This window comes from Meriones unguiculatus, chromosome 9, assembly GCF_030254825.1.
Source record: "Meriones unguiculatus strain TT.TT164.6M chromosome 9, Bangor_MerUng_6.1, whole genome shotgun sequence".
In the NCBI taxonomy this organism is placed as follows: Eukaryota; Metazoa; Chordata; class Mammalia; order Rodentia; family Muridae; genus Meriones; species Meriones unguiculatus.
The window spans coordinates 55,065,668-55,084,307 of record NC_083357.1 but is presented as its reverse complement, the minus strand read 5'-3'; the positions used below and the strand labels follow the sequence as shown (position 1 = coordinate 55,084,307).

Sequence of the window (18,640 nt, the reverse complement as noted above, 5' to 3'; positions counted from 1 at the left end):
AATTTCCTTAAAACACACAAAAACATTATAGGTATATGTTATTGTTTTAGTCAGGTGTGTAGATATGCGACTGAATCATAGCAGGTGACTATGATTTCCCTCATGATCTAACAAGAGTGTGTTTCTGCTAGCTGCAGATAGTTTCTGTGATTGTCTCAACTTTGGAATTCTGGGAACTTTTCAGAGGATCTTTAAATGCTAGAGACCCAAGTAGCAGAGTTGCTGTTCTTGGGTGGTTGTTGGTTGGATGCTGTTTGTCAAGTAGTTGTATACAAAGAATCAATTAGAAGTTAGGTATCCTGATGGAGTAGATCAAATTTACCCAAGGAAACCTGACACCACAGATAAGCAAGAAGTAGCCTAATGATAACATTGCCCACTTTCACCTTTATTGGTTTTTCTCTATAAGAAATGAAGAACACGGGATGGTGAAGAGTAAAGAAGAAAAAAAGAAACCCAAAATGTAGAAACATTCAGCTATAACTTTTCATGGCTAGTGGTATCATCATTGTTCAGTACTTGTTGTGCAGACATACTTTTGTGGTGTCAAGGCTATTGCTCCCCCATCATTTCTAAGAGAACTTCTTGCAGCACACTTCCTGGTCTTCTTGTTCTTATACTTTCTTGTGCCTTGTTTTCTTCAATGTTTTTTGAGCCTTCATTGTAGGAATCTTGTTGTAGATGCACTTGTCTGGGGGGGGCTCCCATAATCAGTTGTTCTCTTTTTTTTTTTAAATCAGTTGTGATTTTCTGTGATGGTCTTCACCTGCGGACAAGAAGAGCTTTCTTGAGAGGCATGAGAGGTAGTCTTCCACGTCTCAGTCCAAAGTATATGGCATCCTCAATTGAGACTTGCTCTTGATCTCTGAGAGGCAACCTAGCACAACAGCAATAGTCAGCATTCTTCCAAGAGCCTCTTGGATCCCTTGATCAACATAGTGAAAAAAGGTTTCCCATGCCTGGTACTTGGTTTCCTGTTTGATGATCCTTATTTTGAGGGGGATATTGCCAGACCAAGTGGAATAACTTCATTAAAAATATATATGACATATAAAGGTAAACATGAAGCAATAAATATCATTAAGGGTATTTCAAACATCCTCAGTGGTATTTATCTTCTCTCTTTCTTCTTCTGTATTGACTTCTCTGCCATCTTCCAAATGAAGCCCACCATTATCCTCATTTTCCTCAAGAACAGATCTCTAATTGTAGTTCTTTAAATACTAAGTTTCATTCTTTTTTTAATGTGTCATGATTAATGTTATTTATTTATTTATTTTTATGTGTGTGAGCTGGGTGGAAGCACACAGGTCTGTGTGAGTATACAGAACCTTGTATACATACATGGGTAGACATATCTGTATGTACGAAAAAGCCAAAAGTTGGTGTCCATGCACTCAAAGGTAAAGTTTCAGGTTTTTCAGAAAACATAACTTATTAAATGTGTCCTGAGACATTAACTTCAGTATTTATCATTAGCAACTGGATCTTTTAATCGTTGAACTATCTGTCCACCAACCTTAAGGTTTATCTTCACTGGGAAGCATTGTTTATCAATTAAATCACAGGAAAGTCAAAGCAGTATTTAGAATTTGACCAACTGTCCACTTCAGCACTTAAACCCAGTGTATTCCAAAGCCATGTCTCAGAGGCTGTGTCTATACAGCTTGCAGAGCTCTGCAAGATCTGGAGATCTAGAGCAGGGGCACAGCCCTGCCACCCTGTGTTGCCCATGCTGCTGTGGCTCCCATGGTCTCCTTATAGCCACAGAGAGAAATCCAGGGCATGGGCTCTCAGCACTAAGCAGTGAAATGGGCAGAAGAATGTGACTCTGATCCCAGCAACTAGTCCCTGAAGTACATGTTGATCTGCTTTTTTTTTTCCTCATAAAACTGGAGCTCTTTCAGAGACCTTTTTGCATTTTCTCTTCTGAGTGCCTTTAGGGTAATTTCCTCCATTGGGATAATGAGAGCAGATCAAGGATTAAGAGCTATATTCTAAATAGTGATATAGCTGTACACAAATATTCAACCACAAACCCATGTAGTAACATGACTCCAATGCTTGCAGGTTATATGTATCTTGGATATGTAATATGCTTAAATCACAGAGAATCCTGCCATGCTTATCATGAGACTGGTTTCTAAATTAAAATACACAGACTTTAACAAGTGAGATAGAATATGACAGTAAAATGTTACAGAAACTTCTAGGACATGTAACAAGCAAGAGTTCTCTGTGTGGAGAGAACAGAACACATCCTGTGAGTACAACCTGATGGTAAACTTTTAAAAGCAAGTCAGTTTTTTAGCAGTGGATTTTAAAATTATTGTAACTCCTCACCCAACTGTGTATGAATGTGTCTGTGTGTGCATGTGAACCAGTGGTCATTACTGGTTATCTCTCTATATTTGCCACATTTGTTTATTTATTTATTTTTGTAGGAACTCTTACTTAAACTGAAGCTCATCAATGACTGACTAGTGAGACCCCAAGATTCTCCTGTCTATGCTTCCCTGACCTCAGACTGCAGGGGCAACCGCTGAATCTGGATTCTTTTGGGGGTCCTGGAAATCCACACATAGGGATTCATGATGTACAGCAGTCAACTTACATAATGAACATCTTCTTAACCTCTGAAGACTATTATTTCATTCCTGTTACGATTTGCCAGGGCATAAGCAAATGGGGATCTTCTGGAATGTGATGGGATGCTCTTTACAACATGTTGTAAAACTAGCTTTGTAATTGCAGAATTTAGGTAGACCCTTGCACTGAGCAAAGGAGGAAGACTCAGATACCATTGTTTCACAGGGAATTTGATGGATCTGAGACAATTTTATTTTTTTATTAAGCTTAAATAGACAATCAGACAATAGATGGAGGGAAATAATGGTCTGCAAGTGAATTACATATCAAACATAGATGATGATAAATTTTACTTTCGTTCCCAAAATCATCTCCCTGAATAACACTCAGGGATGCAAAGCAACTTCCCCCTCAGCCGGAATGGATTTTCTCAAACTCCATTTTCAGACAAGGAAGCAAGTAGAGGCCTGTGGTGAGCTACCCTTTTCTCTCTGTATGTGCATATGATCACACCAAACCACATTTCCTGCTTGAGGCAATGTCAGAAACACAGGAGGTAAACATGCTCAGTGCCTGGCCCTCAGACACTGAACACTGAGCTGAAGCAGAGCTGACACACTCATACAGAGGGACCTGGGACACATGCCTCCCTGCAACCTGCTCTGTGTATTGGTGGCCTTGGCCTTCTCTGGTATGGACATTTCACATATAGCTGAGGATATTATGGCCTTTTACATGGACATGAGGGGGAAGAGGGATTGGAGAAAAGTAAGCAGAAATGTCTTCAGTTAAGTTTGCCTTTGGGTCTTACGAGGCCCTCTTCCAACACTGCTTTGTGTACATTACCATAGGATAAGCTTTTTATTCTTTCCTCTGGTTGTTCTGCAGGATGCAATGTGGCCCAGAAAGTCACTCAGGTCCAGTCAACTGCAAGCAGTCAGTATGGAGAAGAAGTCACCCTGGACTGTTCATATGAGGCAAGTTATTACTATTACCAACTCTTTTGGTATAAGCAGCTTGTTACTGGAGAGATGATTTTTCTTATTAGCCAAGTTTCTTCTTCTACTGAGAATGAGAGGAATGGCCGCTATTCTGTCACATGGCAGAAATCAGCCAACTCCATCAGCCTTGTCATTTCAGCCTCACAGCTAGAAGATTCAGGGACATATTTCTGTGCGCTCCGAGAATTGACCCACAGTGTTTGAAGTGACAGCAGAAGTTGAACAAAAACTGGGGCTCCTTAAGAGTTGCCCATCGCAGGAGCTCAGCTGAGAAGCACACCTGCACATGCTGAACAGGAAGTCTCACTGTGGATGCTTCCTCTGTGGTCTGCATCAGTAGTGTGTTTCTAAGTAAAACCTCATCCCAGGCAATTCAGAGACAGTTATGATGAGTAGTTTTCTTTTAATACTTTGTCTTGAAAGTATTTATTTAAAAATAGATGATAGAGAAAATGTGTAGTATATTCTACAGTTGAGAATATGGCACCACAACAATTTAAAGTGTTAGTTTCTCTCCATATTGGCAACAGCCCACACATCAAAAGAGTTGTTTGGGAGAGCAAAGAACATAATTTTCTTGTGAAGTTACATTCAGAGAAGCAGAGACATCATGAGTAAAGTGGTCAGAGACAGATCATAAGGACTTCATCAATGAAATACTGGAGGTTCCTGGGTTATCCCCACAGATCTTTGTCTTTGTATCTGGTACTGAGCATGAGGTACTGAGGTCAGCTAGAGCAGCAATTGGGAAGGACAGTTGCATGAGGGCAGCACATGGGTGAACAGAGGCTTGTGAAAATACAGGGAGACCCAGGAGATAATTGATGTCTAGAAGGATGACCCACCACACCTCAATCTCTCTAGTTTTGGGGAAATTCAGAAGCCATCGCATTTGTCAACACGATAGAAGCACACAGACTTGAACCAAGACAAATAGAAGCTATAGAAGTGAGGAGTAGAGGGTTAATGGTAAATGGAGCTGGCACCTCATTGACATCAAATATGCTTGGAGCCTGAATCTGTAGAGCTATAAACTAAATTATACAATATATAATATAAAAATCACCTACGCTTTAAGTCTTCTAATGGTGCTTTTTCCATGTTCACCCCAAAACAGAATGACACAGGGAAAGTAATTCTGAGAAATGTGTTTCTGAATGTGTATTTAAAGATTTTTTATAACATGAGTGTAAACTGTTTTGCCAGCATGTACAAGTGTGTACTGTGTCTGGTTTTCATGGAAGCTAGAAGGGGCATTAGATTCCCTGACATTGGAGTTATTGAAGGGAATGAGTTACTATGGAATGCCAGGAACTGAATCTGATTCTTCTGCAAATATAGCAAGTGATTCTAAGTAGTGTGTCTAAGTTCCAGCCCCCATTTCAAAGAAATCTCTTTAACTCACCAAATAGAAGTCACAGAATAACTGTCTGGGTTAACAAACAATGCCAACTATTTGTGTTTCCAGGAAGCATCTTTCATAAAGAAGAACATCTAAAACTGGTAGTCAAAGGTTAAAGATCAACATGCCAAATAAATGAAAGCTGTAAACATGACACAGCAAGTCTCATATCTAAAAGAGGAGATTTCTGACCAAAGCCAGACAGGAAGATGAAGAGAACAATTACATAAAAATAGAGAGTAGACCCTGAAAATGTTAGTGCATGGCAAAATGGCGCTCCCAGTTCAACAAACTAAACACTAAATGACATGAAATATCACATGGGCCCCTAATCACTAGGATCTGAGACTGCATTGCCTAACTGTGATTTTAACAAACCCTCCTACATAAAAAAACCCAGCAAAAGAATCTTCAAAGTTACTAAGGACTTCTGCAAGTTCACCTCTCTGATTTTGGAAGGAGAATTCCAGGCAGTCAAGGCAAGGCTTGGGAAGAACTTAGAGAACTCACTAAATGCAAAAAAAAAAAAAAAAAAAAAAAAAAAAAAAAAAAAAAAAACCAAAATCTGTTAACAAATGTAAAATTTAAAGTCTCTACTCTGAGGAAAAAAAAAAGCCTGGTACTTCATTAAAAGCCAGAAAAGTCAGCATGGGAAACAAATTTTAAGGAAAGGTAAATACATATCACTAACATCCTATGAACTCCTTTGCAATTGTCCTTGTTAAAAGTTCCTCAGTTGGATTCAATGGCATCTGCCTGCTGTCTATGCATGTGAGACAGAGGATTGCCAGTTTGAATTCACTCAATATAACAGCTACATTCTGCCTAAAACAAAACATCAAAAAATTTTCTACACTGGGAAGTTCACTGGCACACTAGAAAATATTTTTGCAATGAAGAAAAAGCCCAAATGAACCCCATATAGAAGAAAAGAAAGGTTTTACTGAGAAAAAGATGGTTGACTTACTTTTAGTTACTGTTAACATATATGAAAGACTACATATTTCACAATCCAACTCAGACATGATAACCTTGTATGAAGGCTCTTACTTTTCTCATTTTTGGTGTTCAGGATTGAGACACAGCTTTTCCTAACTCAATAGCATCTCTCTTTAACATCAGCCAGAATGTTGCATAAGAGCGGTACATAATGTGTAGGATTTTTTCTTCTCCTTTGTGTTTTGTTTCTTTGTTTTTAATGAGGAGCGGTAGCTTGGAGCAGGGTGGCCAATGACTCAGTAATGATGAGATTACTGGTTGCATCTGACCTAAGGGAATGAGAAAAGGATGACAAGCCTACACATTGCCCAAGGAGCAACTGATTAAAAAAAATTGATTAACTCAGCTGTTAACAGTGCTGAGTTTCTCAGCAAAGCTCTCTGCAGTCCCGTGCTGTGATGTATAAGGATCCAGAGGGAAAGATTTTCCCAGAAGCACACAGGGCACATTCCCCCTTCAGAGCCTGTGTCCCTGTCCTTTGCCCTGTCAGCCCACAGTGCTGTCCCATCACGTCCCAGCCAGGTGATGCCCTGCACTTCCTGGGAGTCTTTACTCAAAGGCAACCACTGGGGAAGACGTGGTCTTAATCTTTCCATTTTCCTTCCTTGAAGATCAAGCTCTAACACACATATTTCCAGGTGAGGAAAAGGAAAGTAGTTCATTACAAAATTATTATATCTTAAATGCTTTTATTGGTTTAAAAAACAGAATCCAAATGAACTTCTGGAAGAGTTAGAGGAGGGACGTGGTGGATGGGAAAGCATAAGCTGACCCCGAGGTGGAGGCTTCTAGGTCCTAGAAGACACATGTAGAGAAGTGGCTGGAAGGTAAGGATGTGGGGTTCTAAACAGATGGACACAGGAAAGAGGACCAAGAGGGCTACAGAAGACTCAGCTCAGAACCAGTTTACTGAACTCTCAGCCTTCGGGCATCTCCCATTCCCAAGGGATAAAGCTTTACTTTCTCCTCCTCTGAGGTGCATCTGTCTGTCCCTGACATCCAGTCCTGTGTTTGTGCAGGGAATGTACTCTGCAAACCCTAGAAGACCATCAACATTACTGCTGCACCCCTTCCCTGTGTCCTTCTTCCTGGCTCCCTGACTCCCCCTTTGAGCCCCTTCTGGTTTTGTGTCACCTGTATTTTATTACTCTTTGTGATTTCTGCTTCTTTCCCTTTTTATTTTCATTTCCTGCCCTTCCTTAAGATCTTTTTTCTTTCCCCTCACTGATTGTCTTTTTATATTTCCATGGAGAATGACAATCCTCCACGTAGCTATGTATGCATAAGCATTAAAATCTGGGACCTCATATGAGAGGAAACTTGAAATATTTGCATTTTTGAGACTGAAAAATATAAAAAGGAAAAGAAAATATAATGAAAACCAAAGTTTTTGACTGAATCTCTTGCTAATCTCTACTTCAGTCTCTTATTGAAGTACTTTGCTATCGAGCTGAGCTCTTTGCTGCCCTCTAGTGCTCATGAGTTGAATGTCTGGAAGGCCTGGAGGTGGCAGCAGCCATCCTTGATGATCTGAAATCAGAACTTTGTGATAATCATGGCAGGGAGCATTCAGGAAGATCACTGTGGTGTTTGATCTACAGATGTCAGATGTGACAGTGGTTTGTGCAGGAGTGTCAAATACGATACAGGGGTGTTCTGGGCTGGAGAACAGAAGACTGCCTAAGATAAGTGGCTCAGCATTGTTGCCAAGATAGAACATTTTTTTTTTTTTCCTGCAAGTGAAATTTGGGTCTATATTCTGCCCTTTCTTTTTTTTTTTTTTTTTTTCAATGCAGTTTATTCAGGAACATTGAACAATCCTCGGACCCCGGGGAAAGCCAGCCCACAGCTTAAATAGCCTCTGGGTAGCCAACCCAGGCGTGCCACGGGGGCAATGCAGATAGGTCCACATACATGGAAGCAAGCCAGATCCTCAGCCTTAGCCAAATGTGGAATTGTTCATGATAGAGAGCACTCACCATCGGGAAGGTGGAAGGCGGAAACCAGCTCCATCTTTAAGGCATAGCATTCCGCAGCTCTCTACAGTTCCCCCTTTTTGTTTTAGACGCATCAGGCAAGAGTAGAGGTCTGATCTCTGATATGAGAAATAAATTGGGACTTTGTACAGATGTTCATTTAGGTGTCATCCACCCAAAGAGCATCAGACCGTCCGATACCTTTTTCTCAGAGGCGGGACCTGGGGCATCAACCCGCATGCAATCAGACATGCTCTTCTCTGGGTCCAAAGCGGCTGACCCTGAGTGCAGTGCTTAGCCTCGCATCCTGAGCGTATCATTTTAGCTTTTTATGGTATCCAACCATGCTTGGGGAGAATGTCCTGCTTCAATGGCTGTAAAGGCCTGAATGATCATGGCTGCATCACACTGTTGTGAGACTCTAATCTTGCATATATACCACAGGCAAACCAAGGAGACCAACACCAGAAGGCCTGCTAACACTCCCATGCCCGCCCATTCCTTCAGATGATTCATGGCTGCAGCAATCCATGTTGATAATCCTGTGGCTAGTCCTGCGTCCACTCCGGTAGAATTTACTGTGACAATGGCCACTCTCAGCTGCTCCATCGTAGTATCGAATTCTCCAGTCCAATTACCTAAAATATAGCTCGACAATTGTTTAGACAGATTTGCAGCACAGGAAAAATTCTCATGTTGTATGCTAGTGACACAAAGTCCAGCATACTTTCATTGACAGCCAGGTTGAGCGATTTGCCATAGGGTATCAATTTGCTCCTGCAAGAGGTCAATCCTCTGATTGAACACCATCAAGCTTCCTTTTAGTTGAGCATTAATTCCTTTATGTACAACTAAGGCATGAGCTACATTGGCTAAATGATTATTCAGGGTCTGAGCAGTCTGCCCAGTATGACTCATGGCTAATGCCCTGGTGGTAGCTCCAACAGCCGTCAATGAGATGGTAGTAACAATGGTGGCTGTAGTTCCAAGATCCCTTTTCTGTCTGAAGAGAGTCATAGCGTGAGGGGCATCAATGGGCATAGGCACCCTATTCTGCCCTTTCAAACTGCGGAAACATCCCGAGATGTGGAAATGAGTCACTGCTGGGAAGAAGCTGCTGTAGGGAACATGGCACAGTGAGCTCTGGCTGTCCTCCCTCTGCCTTCCACCCTCCCATCATAACACACAGTGTTCCCATTGGCAGTAAGACGTGACAGACCACGGATGCCTGTGAGAAACCATGAGAGCCATCATTAGGACGCACTGTCAGTAGACCTCAGAAGACTCCATGAGCTTTGTTGTGTGGGAGACACTGCAACCTCAGAGTGTGCAGCTGGTCTTTATGGAGTACAGGAGAAGCAGACCCACTGTGTGAGGGAAGGTGCTGGGTGAATTCCATGTGTTTTCTTGTTTAGCACTTAGCAGATATGCCACAGTTCTTGAATCTTCCCTCCTGAAGACTAGGACTTGGCTTGAAGTTCCAGATCTACCACTTATTAGCTGTGGGGAATTTGGCAGACTGCTGCATAACTTTTGTGCTTCATTTATCTCATTCCTGCCGTCGATTACTGGAAATATCTACTATAAAGTTCACTAGGAGGTACAGAGAAAATGATGGCTACCAGTGCTTCATAAACCATACCTAAAGTGTACAACATTATTTGCAGAAAGGGAAATTACGTGTGTGTGTGTGTGTGTGTGTGTGTGTGTGTGTAAATGAATACCTTACCCAGTGCACAACAACCCTCTCACATCAGGTTTCTGTGCTGCTATTTAGAGCCTGCCGTCCTGTGCTTACCTGCACCCTTTAAATGATCTGTTCAGTAGAATCCTCACAGCAGAAGAGATTGAAGTTACTAAAAAATATTTTTTTGTTTTTTATTTTATTTTTTTTCAATGCAGTTTATTCAGGAACCTTGAGCAATCATCTGACCCTGGGGAAAGCCAGCCCACAGCTTAAATAGCCTCTGGGTAGCCAACCCCAGCATGCCTCATGGGCAATGCAGATAGGTCCACATACAGGGAAGCAAGCCAGATCCTCAGCCTTAGCCAAATATGGAGTTGTTTGTGACAGAGAGCACTCACCATCAGGAAGGTGGAAGGCAGAAACCAGCTCCATCTTTAAGGCATGGCATTACGCAGCTCTCTGCAGTTCCCCCTTTTTGTTTTAGACACATCAGGCAAGAGTAGAGGTCTGATCTCTGATATTAGAAATAAATTGGGACTTTGTACCGATGTTCATTTAGGTGTCATCCACCCAAAGAGCATCAGACCCGTCCGATACCTTTTTCTCAGAGGCGGGACCTGGGGCATCAACCCGCATGCAATCAGACATGCTCTTCTCTGGGTCCAAAGCCGCTGACCCTGAGTGCAGTGCTTAGCCTCGCATCCTGAGCGTAACATTTTAGCTCCCATGCTTGGGGAGACTGTCCTGCTTCAATGGCTGTAAAGGCCTGAATGGTCATGGCTGCATTACGCTGTTGTGAGACTCTAATCTTGCATATACACCACAGGCAAACCAAGGAGACCAACACCAGAAGGCTTGCAATGTGCACAATAATGTGTTTCTTTATGACATTTCATCCAAACGTATCATCCTTTGTTCTTATCAAACCAATCACCATACTTTATTCTAATTCCACTTCTACCAGTCTTCTCTTTCTCTAAGGATTCCCACTCTACTTTCTTTCTCAACACACACACACACACACACACACACACACACACACACACACACACAAGTATTTGCAGCCATGCAACTTACTGATTCCATTTAATTTTGTCCATGGACATATGGACATGTGTTCAGGACTGAGAAGGTGGGATTGAAAAATATGTGTGGGAGCTTGTCCCTGGAGGAACCTGATCCTTCCTTTATCAGCTATTGTTACAAGCTGAATGTGTTCCTGTAGAAGTTGAAGCATGGGGACTCTCTCTTACTCATGTTACCATGCCAAATGATGTTATCATGATATTTATTTTGCTCAGGCAAACATATTTTTGAGATGCCTGATTGCATTTCCTTGTCATTTCTGGGGGAATGTACCTAGCAGCCGGGATTCTAGACCTCTGGCTCTCCCAATTTCTCTTCCACCTCCTCTGTGACTTCCTTGAGTCTTAGGTGCAGGTATTTCAGTTGGATTTTGCGCCATAGAGACACTTATTCCTTGTATTATGAACAATTGTAGATTTCTGGCCTGTGAAGGAGGGGGATGCTCATAGATTTGTCTTTGGGGATTGTCTTCGCTGTTAACTGCTGCAGTGAGGTCCAGCTCACTACGGGCTAGGCCATCACCAGGCAGGTGGTCCTAAACTGTATAAGAAGGAGATGAGCGTAAACTGACCTGCAAGCCAGATGGTAAGCGCCATTCTCCTGTTCTCCTGCTGCACCTCTTTGGCTGTAAAGTGTATTGCTTGTTCAGATGTACTGCTGTATAGACCTGGAAGCAAGGCTGATTTCAAGTTTCTGCACTGACCTCCCTCAGTGTCTATGCTCAGTGGACTGTGCTCTGAAAGTATAAGCTAAAATAAATTTTTTCCTCTTTTCCTGTCATCTACTCCGTTTTTGTGTGTCTGCTTATTTCTCTTTTGAACTTTCAGGTGTGTTGCTGGTATTATATCTCTCCAGTTTCTGAAGGCGCTTAGTGCTATGAACTTTCCTCTTGGCACTGCTTTCATTGTGCCCCACAACTTTGGGTATGTAGGGCCTTCATTTTTTTTTTTAATACTAGAAAGTCTTTAAGGGTTCCTCCTTATCCCTTCTTATTAATTTTAGTTTAAACCCTAATTTTTTGTGCCATATTAGTATAGGATCACCTGCATTTGTGTCCTGGTATTCCCTTTGGCAATTCTTATTGGAAAACATTTCTATAGTGGGGTTGTGTGGGAGTGGGGTTGTCTTGGCCTTTCCTATTTTGTGTTTGTTATATGATCTCGGCACGATGACTTCTTTCATTGTGTCTGATACTGTAGCCTGCCTCTGCTGAGTAGCATTTTGTTCCTCTTTTTGATGTTCCTCAAGCTTGCTTGCATTCAGATCAGGTGCTAAGAGTTGGTAGGTCAGTTCTTCAGATACAGATACTCGTTATCGATTGCAGGGATGAAAGTGACTCTATTTCCGTGTTAATTAAGAAAGCATGTGAATGTGACTTAGGTCTGGGACTCTGCGCTTTGTGCAAAAGTTTTCCAAGCTAAGCTATGCCTGTGAGTGTGGGGATGGCACAGGGAGGTTCTGGGAAATTTACCAGTCTAGGTCACTTTGCAAGTAACAGGATCTAAAATATGCTTTCTGGTTGTGGGGAGATGTGAGTGGATAGAGATCTGGGCTTTCTAATTGGAGGTGTTGCTTTACATTGGAGGAAACACAGCTAGGCCTGTGAGTGTGGAGATGGAGTGGGCGAGTGGAGACCTGAAACACTCTTCTGGTTACACTGGTTCACAGGCCAGGAGCCCAGCTAGGTCTGAGAATGTGCTACTCACAGGGTGAATAAGAACATAAAACAACCCCCCACCTGGTTAGGCTGGTTCACAGTCTACATGAGCACAGCTATTTGGAAGAGTAGGGATGGCACAAGTGGGCTGGAGTCTCTTTTGAAGTTTGTCTGTCTATCTATCTATCTATCTATCTATCTATCTATCTATCTATCTATCTATCTATCTAATGTAACAGAATACTAGGAAAGAAACTAGAGTCCAGTAGTTAGAAATCTGACCACAGGGTGGCAGTGCACCTCAGCTGATGCAGTGAAAGGCGATCTCAGAGAATTCTCAATGAACAGGCTTGCTTCTCATTGGCTGGGCAGTTGTGATTAACTCAGCAGTTGTGATTGTCACAAGGGCCAATCTAGACTTGCAAGTGGCTCAGCTGCCTGGAGACTACACTGAGCATCTACACTTGATCTGAATAGGAAGCACCATGAAGACAGCTGTTCATGCTTTATTCATTTTCCTCTGGCTGCAGATGGACTGTGAGTTGAGGATGGGGTGTTTGTGGGGATGGGAGATAGAGTATGTTAGTGGATGATCCTTAGATGTCCAGGAAATGGCTTCATTCAGTTTTTTCTGCTTACTATAGCAGTAATTAAGGAAGAGAAATGACTTGAAGACCTTTCTCTCCATCTTTCTGCATAGGGGAGAGCCGAGGTGAGCAGGTGAAACAGCACCCTTCTTCCCTGAATGTCCAGGAGGGAGACAGCGCTGTCATCAACTGCACTTACACTGACAGTGCCTCAGTCTACTTCCCTTGGTATAAGCAAGAGCCTGGGAAGGGTCCTCAGTTCATCATTGGCATCCATTTAAATATGGAAAGAAAGCAGAACCAAAGACTCAGCCTTTTGTTGGATAAGAAAGAGAAACACCTGTCCCTGCATGTCACAGCCACTCAGCCTGGAGACTCAGCCATCTACTTCTGCACAGCAGATACACACTGCTCCCCAGGCACCTGCAGCCTGTCCTCAAACCTGTCTCCACTTGTTGAGTGCTTTGCATGGTCCTTGTGGTTCAAGGACAAACACAGTGATTGGTCACGGCCTTTGCTTTTGGTTCTGGGGATTGAGTTTAGAGTCTTGAAAGTACTCAACAAGTGTTCTATCATTGTGTCATGTTCAAGAATAATACAACAATTAACTTCAATTTTAGCATATCATTCCTGGGTTCTACTTTTTTCAGAGGATAACAGGTGATGAAACAGTGAAATTTCTGAGGTAGGAGAAGGTATACCCTCACTGTTCCAGGAAACTTCTCTTCATAATTATTAGGAACATAGGTAGAGAACACAAAATGAAACTGAATTTTTACCATTATGGGTATTTTGGATGAGATGCCTCTAATCATGTAGAAAACAAAAATACGTGCTCTTGTTAATACACACTTTTAATTCAAACAAGAATACAATTTTTAGATTCACTGTGGAGATATTTAAATGATCCGATTGGCTGGAGTTCTTGTTAGAACAGCAGCCTTTCAGTTTCTGTCAGTTTTTTGTCATTTTAAAAAAGATAGAACTGCACATATACATCTATTCTAAAAAAACTTTCCCTACCCTGGGACACCATTAATAATAGTTTGCTATGCAGAGAGGAATCTAACATAACTAACCTCTGAAAGGCTTCACACAGAAGCAGAATAAAATAGATGCTGAGACCCAAAGCAAACACTAGGCTGAGCTAAGGGAGTTTTGTGGAAGATTTGGGCGAAAGATAGAGACACTAGGAGGGTACAAGGACTCCACAAGAAGACGAACAGAGTCAACTAATGTAGGCCAATGGGCCCTCACAGAGACGGAACCATGAACCAAAGACCAAGCCAGGACTGAAACTAGACTCCGTACACACATGTAGCTCATGGGAAGCTTGGTCTTCATGAGGGTTCACTAATAATGGGAGTGGGGGCCCTCTCTGACATAGACTCTGTTGCCTGATTTTGGATCACTTTCTCTTAGCTGAGCGACCTTGTCTGGGCTCAGTGAAAGAGGATGCACTTAGTCCTGTTGAGACTGGATGTGCAGGGCAGGGTTGGTTGCTTGGGTCTTCTCTTTTCTGCAGAGAAGTGGAGGGGAAAAGTAGGAAGAGGTGGGACCAGGAGAAGAGGAGGAAGGGGCTGCCATTGGGATGTAAAGTGAATAAATAAGTTAATTAATTGAAAAAAAAAACATTTCCTACAAACTATTAACTTGCAGCCATTATACCCATGCCATGATGTGCTGGCTGTGCTGGACTTATCACGTGCTCATTGGACATCATCTCAGTACAGTAGACTACATTTCTAGCTTTGATCATATTTTTTTCATTGATGAAGCAAATCAGTCCTTGTCATGTTTCTTTACAACACTGTGAACTATATTAGATGCAGGTTTTTCTGCACTTAAATGGACTAATGATCCCACCCGTGCCTTCATTTTTTTTTAAGTTATCCATTCTAAGATGTAAGTCAGAAAGACATGTATAATTTACAGTGATCATCTTCTCAAACACTGCACTAGTTTCAATAATGTCTCCTATGTTGTAGGTGGTGTTCTCAATAACCCTACTTTTTCATAATTCTACTTTGTAGTATTAAGATTTCAAACAATTCATTCATTGTCTGTTAACAATAGGAATACATGTGCTACACATCTTCAAGAAGGTTAGAAAATATCACTGTTACTATAATACATGAAAGTTTTAGATATCAAAGTGTTTATCCTATCATTGCACATTTTTGTAATTTGGCATATCCAAGAGGGAACCATTAGTTTAGCAGCATGAATTAATTTTTCTTCTCTTCAAGGGTTGTATTTTATAATGGAGTAAAGAGTATTTGCAGTCATTACCTATATCAATGTCCAGCATGCCACAATAACTCCCTGGGAGCAGTAGTGGCTCATACACCCTAATTGAACTTATGATCTGCTCAAGAGGAGGGATACCATGCCTGGTATGAAAACCTAGTCACGTACTCAGAGCCATGTGTGTGATATTTCCATGTGAGTTATTTTCCAGAAGGCCTCACAGGTCTTCACACAATATATGATACTTTTCTTAGTCTTGGTTATGTAACATATTTAATTGAAATGGTTGTATCGATGAAGAAAACACAAACTATGATGTTACATACAGAAAAATAAAATCAGAACTGACCTACAGTGTGCTCTTCTAGTTAGAGGAGATACAACATCATTGGAGTTATCCTCTGTGCATCCTGTGTGTTAAATGACCAACCTAATTAGAAAGATGTGTCCATCGGTGCAACAGTGACGTGATTGTTTTTAGGATCAAACAACTTCTTTCTCATTGGACTTGAGATGTGCCCTGATAAGGAGGTACATTTCCATTTGTTACCCATTCAGAAACCTACAGCTATGAAAATGTAAAGATAAAAAGGAAACAGGAAAGAAATGCTGTTTTAATAGATGATTCCCATTTGTATAGAAGTGCAGCATGAGAGCACATTCTGAACTCCAAATGTCGCTAGTGAGAAAAACCCAGAATGTCTCTATATCCATTATCTTGAACTGTTAGAGACCAAGTTTCTGAGCCACAGGCTGTTGCTTAAAGATCACATTTGTAACCTCAAAGCAAGAATTAAGAAAAAGGTGCACAAAGGTGAGAAAGAACAATTTTGTGAGGAGACCAATTCTGTCAGTGGGAAAAATTACTGAGACAAAATTAAATGATAGAAGGAGCTTCCACAGACTCGAGGCAGCCATGAAAGGTAGCCTCATGAGTGGAAGCTTTGAACTTGAAGGAAGAAGCTTTTCTGAAGACACGTTTGTGAGCTGGCTGTTTGGGATGCTGTCTGCAGATCCTCAAGAAAGAGCCACAAATGCCTCACCAATCCCAAATGATAGTGTGCTTCATGTTTCCTAACAACTGCCACCACTCGTCACAATGACATTTACAGAAAAGAGCTAAGAAAGGTCATAGTCTACATTGATGCAGAGTGTGGTGTAACACGTGTGTTATATCAGTTGTGCCAGTCTCAACTGCTTCCTTTCTTGTAGTTGTTCTGTGCAGTTAATGTTCAAGCATTGTTTCAAGACACCAATGACATCCTAAGTAAATGGGCAGCACAATCCCATTCTTTAAAATCTGCCAGAAGAAAAAAAGAGCAAATAGTAGTGATTACACACTCTTAGGGTCAATTTATAATAATTTTATAAAGTGTTTGTAAAATTTTAAAAACTTTTTTTTTATTCTACTTTAGGTACATGAGTGTTTTTCCTGCATTTGTGTTTTTCTTCCGTGTGTGCCTGGTGCCAACAGAAGTCAGAAGAGAGAGTCATTTCCCCTAGAGCTGGAGTTACAGTTGCTGTGAACCAGTGTGTGTTCTGAGAATCCAACCTGGGTTCTCTGCAAGTGCACCAAGTGCTCTTTATTGCTAAGCCATGACTCCAGGCCTGCAGAGTATCTTTCTACAAGTTTGGATCAGTGAAAGTAAATTGTAAAAACCTCCTTTTTGCCATTCAGTTTATCATTTGGTAAAGACCAAAACAGAAGGCCCATTAGTTGTTCTACTATAACATGTACTCTACTTTCATATCAGGTATAATTCTCAGAATGATGACAGTCAATATGTTCATGGCCACTGTTTATGGCCACATTGTCAAGGGCCTCTTGAAGTCTGACATGTGCCCTACAATTGATGTAGATGGTGAGAGTACATTTCTGCCTCTAGGAGGATTGCCAGAGACTGTTGTTAAATTTCTGTCTACCAGGGGGTGGAGTTTCCTAACACAAGATGATCATCTATGTGAATTATAAGCTTCACAGGTTCATCATTTGATGTCGTTTCATCATTTCTTTGTGTGAAGAGTCAAGAACAGTAGCTGAAGATGAACCCTCCTCCAGCTTTAGTGACTATGATGCTGTTCATGCTTGGTAAGTCAGTGACTTCCCATTTGCACTCTTTCTCCTATAATGTCAGAAAAATATTTAATTATCCATGAGCTTTGTTGTTAATGTAACACAGATATCCTGTTCTTGCTCCAGGGAGGATCCATGGTGACTCAGTGACACAGAAACAAGGTCAAGTGATCCTCTCAGAAGGCAATTTTCTATTTATAAACTGCACGTAGTCAGCCAAAGGGTACCCAACTCTTTTCTGGTATGTTCGATATCCTGGAGAAAGCCCACATCTCCTCCTGAAAGTCATCACAGCTGGCGAGAAGGGAAGCAGCAGAGTGTTTGAAGCCACATATGATAAAGGAACCACCTCCTTCCATTTGCAGAATACTTCTGTGAAAGAGTCAGACTCGGCTGTGTACTACTGTGCTCTGAGGGACAAAGTGGCAGACACTGCAGGGGGAGCTGAGCACAAACCTTGAGAAGCAAAAGAAAGCCTGACTTCTGATCATCTGTCTTTTAGATCATGCTGTTTTCCACCAGTCTGTGTGTGCCCCAAAGTTTCTCTGGTTGGTGAAAGTTGTACAAACGGTCAGAGCAGAACAAGAGGAAGATGTTATCACAGCTGGATTTTCATAGGGGAAACTGAAACCCTACAATATCAGTGGTTACTCATGAAGTGTCACATTGATTTCACAGGAAAGCTGTGGATACCATGAAGTGGTCATTTTTCTTCATCTCCACCTACATACAGGTCATTCTTTTCATATAAAACAGGACACCTCCAGCCCAAGTTCTTCACACAGAACAACATACTCCAGGAAAGGTGTCATCTAGATAATGTATATCTAATACATTGGAAAGACAGGTTATTAGAGGGCTGCAGCCTTTGTATACCTGAAGATTTGTAATAAAGATACATAGGTAGAAAAGACAGGAGAAAGGGAACCCAGAGCAGGCAGATGATCTTCAGAATTTCAATGTCCCCCGTCTCTTCTAAATCCACCCCCCAGTCTCATCTGCAGCCCTGTAGTAGACTGTCTGCTGTGGTCCTCATACATTTGTCCACATTCCCAGAACACTAGACTGATCCTGATGGCACACCCTGATCTCTTCCCTACCATGGATCTCCTCACCGTACATCTTTTAGCTCACCCCTTTGCCTAAGTGTTAGCACCCAATTGAAAAGAAACACATTCTGTCTGGAATCCAGTGTCCACATGTGGCAGGATCTCAGAAGGATTCCCTAGCAGGCAACCCACAGCCAACACCCTGTTCTTAGAACCACGGAGAAGAATAGAATCCAAAGAAGAGGGTGCACATCTGACAAAGGTAAGAACACACACCAGCACA

At 41.7% G+C, this 18,640-nt stretch overlaps 1 gene segment (V, D, J or C); it reads left to right on the top strand.

The window, feature by feature from the left end:
- The first annotated feature begins 3,197 nt into the window (after positions 1 to 3,197).
- LOC132656291 (T cell receptor delta variable 1-like) lies at positions 3,198 to 3,794 on the top strand. The segment is given in 2 exon segments: positions 3,198 to 3,280; positions 3,478 to 3,794. Coding segments are annotated over 2 exon segments (366 nt in total).
- The last annotated feature ends 14,846 nt before the right edge of the window (positions 3,795 to 18,640 follow it).